Here is a 776-nt window from a genome sequence, read left to right on the forward strand (position 1 = left end):
TGTTTTGAGACTAAAATTTGGATAGTGTGTTGAATTATTTTTTAAAAAAAATTGCCAGTCTCAAGAAAGAAATTTAAAGATTATAAATAAATAATTTTATAAGTAATCATTATGAACTAAATATTAATTTTTTTTTTCAATGTTATGTTAAATTCATATTATCGACCAAAAAGAAAAAAACTGACTAACTACGCGTTGTCAACTGAATTTTCCGATTAAGTTAGAACCGATCTCCCCATTGTTCGATGCAATAAGTATACAATAACACATGACGCTCCTTGAAATGAATATCTATCAGTCGATACTGAATAAATAAACATAATATAATAAACCAACATAACATTATAAAATAATATAATAAACTTATATAAAATGATTTTTAACGACTTTTGAGTTGTAAAGATTTCTATCCATGTAACTTCTATTATAACCATTGTATTTCCAGTTCTCAAAACTAAGGTTCTACATAAGTTTTGGATGAAAAGTTTGTTATTATTTTTCTTTACTCCTTAAAACTTTCTAATAAAGTTATAAATTAACTTACTTTATAGTTCTGTATGGTGCTGAGAAGGACAGCTTCTTTAGCGGGACCTCTTAGAAATATCATTTTGAACCCTGCCGTTATGATAGTAAGCAAAGACATGACACCACTCAACCAGAACAGTGGAGAGGTCTGAAGAAATGTTAGTTCTCGCATGTCATTTCGTCTGGAATTATATTTTAGTAATAATAATAAATGAACTATTTCGTTATATTTATAGATTAAATTATTATAA

At 26.5% G+C, this 776-nt stretch overlaps 2 protein-coding genes across 2 annotated transcripts in view; one reads left to right on the top strand and one right to left on the bottom strand.

Annotated features, from left to right (window-relative positions):
• LOC106680771 (luciferin 4-monooxygenase) overlaps positions 1–776 on the bottom strand; it is a gene marked incomplete at its 3' end in the record, with an annotated part of 52631 nt that overhangs the window by 19511 nt on the left and 32344 nt on the right. Inside the window, 1 exon segment of the mRNA XM_014420702.3 lies at positions 545–707. Within this exon segment, the coding sequence (XP_014276188.3) occupies positions 545–707 (163 nt within the window).
• Positions 1–776, top strand: part of LOC106680392 (ATP-binding cassette sub-family C member 4) — a 79274-nt gene that overhangs the window by 12880 nt on the left and 65618 nt on the right. The gene's annotated exons all lie outside the window — the stretch shown is intronic.

Source organism: Halyomorpha halys, unplaced genomic scaffold, assembly GCF_000696795.3.
Source record: "Halyomorpha halys isolate HHAL.00 unplaced genomic scaffold, Hhal_1.1 Scaffold18.1, whole genome shotgun sequence".
In the NCBI taxonomy this organism is placed as follows: domain Eukaryota; kingdom Metazoa; phylum Arthropoda; class Insecta; order Hemiptera; family Pentatomidae; genus Halyomorpha; species Halyomorpha halys.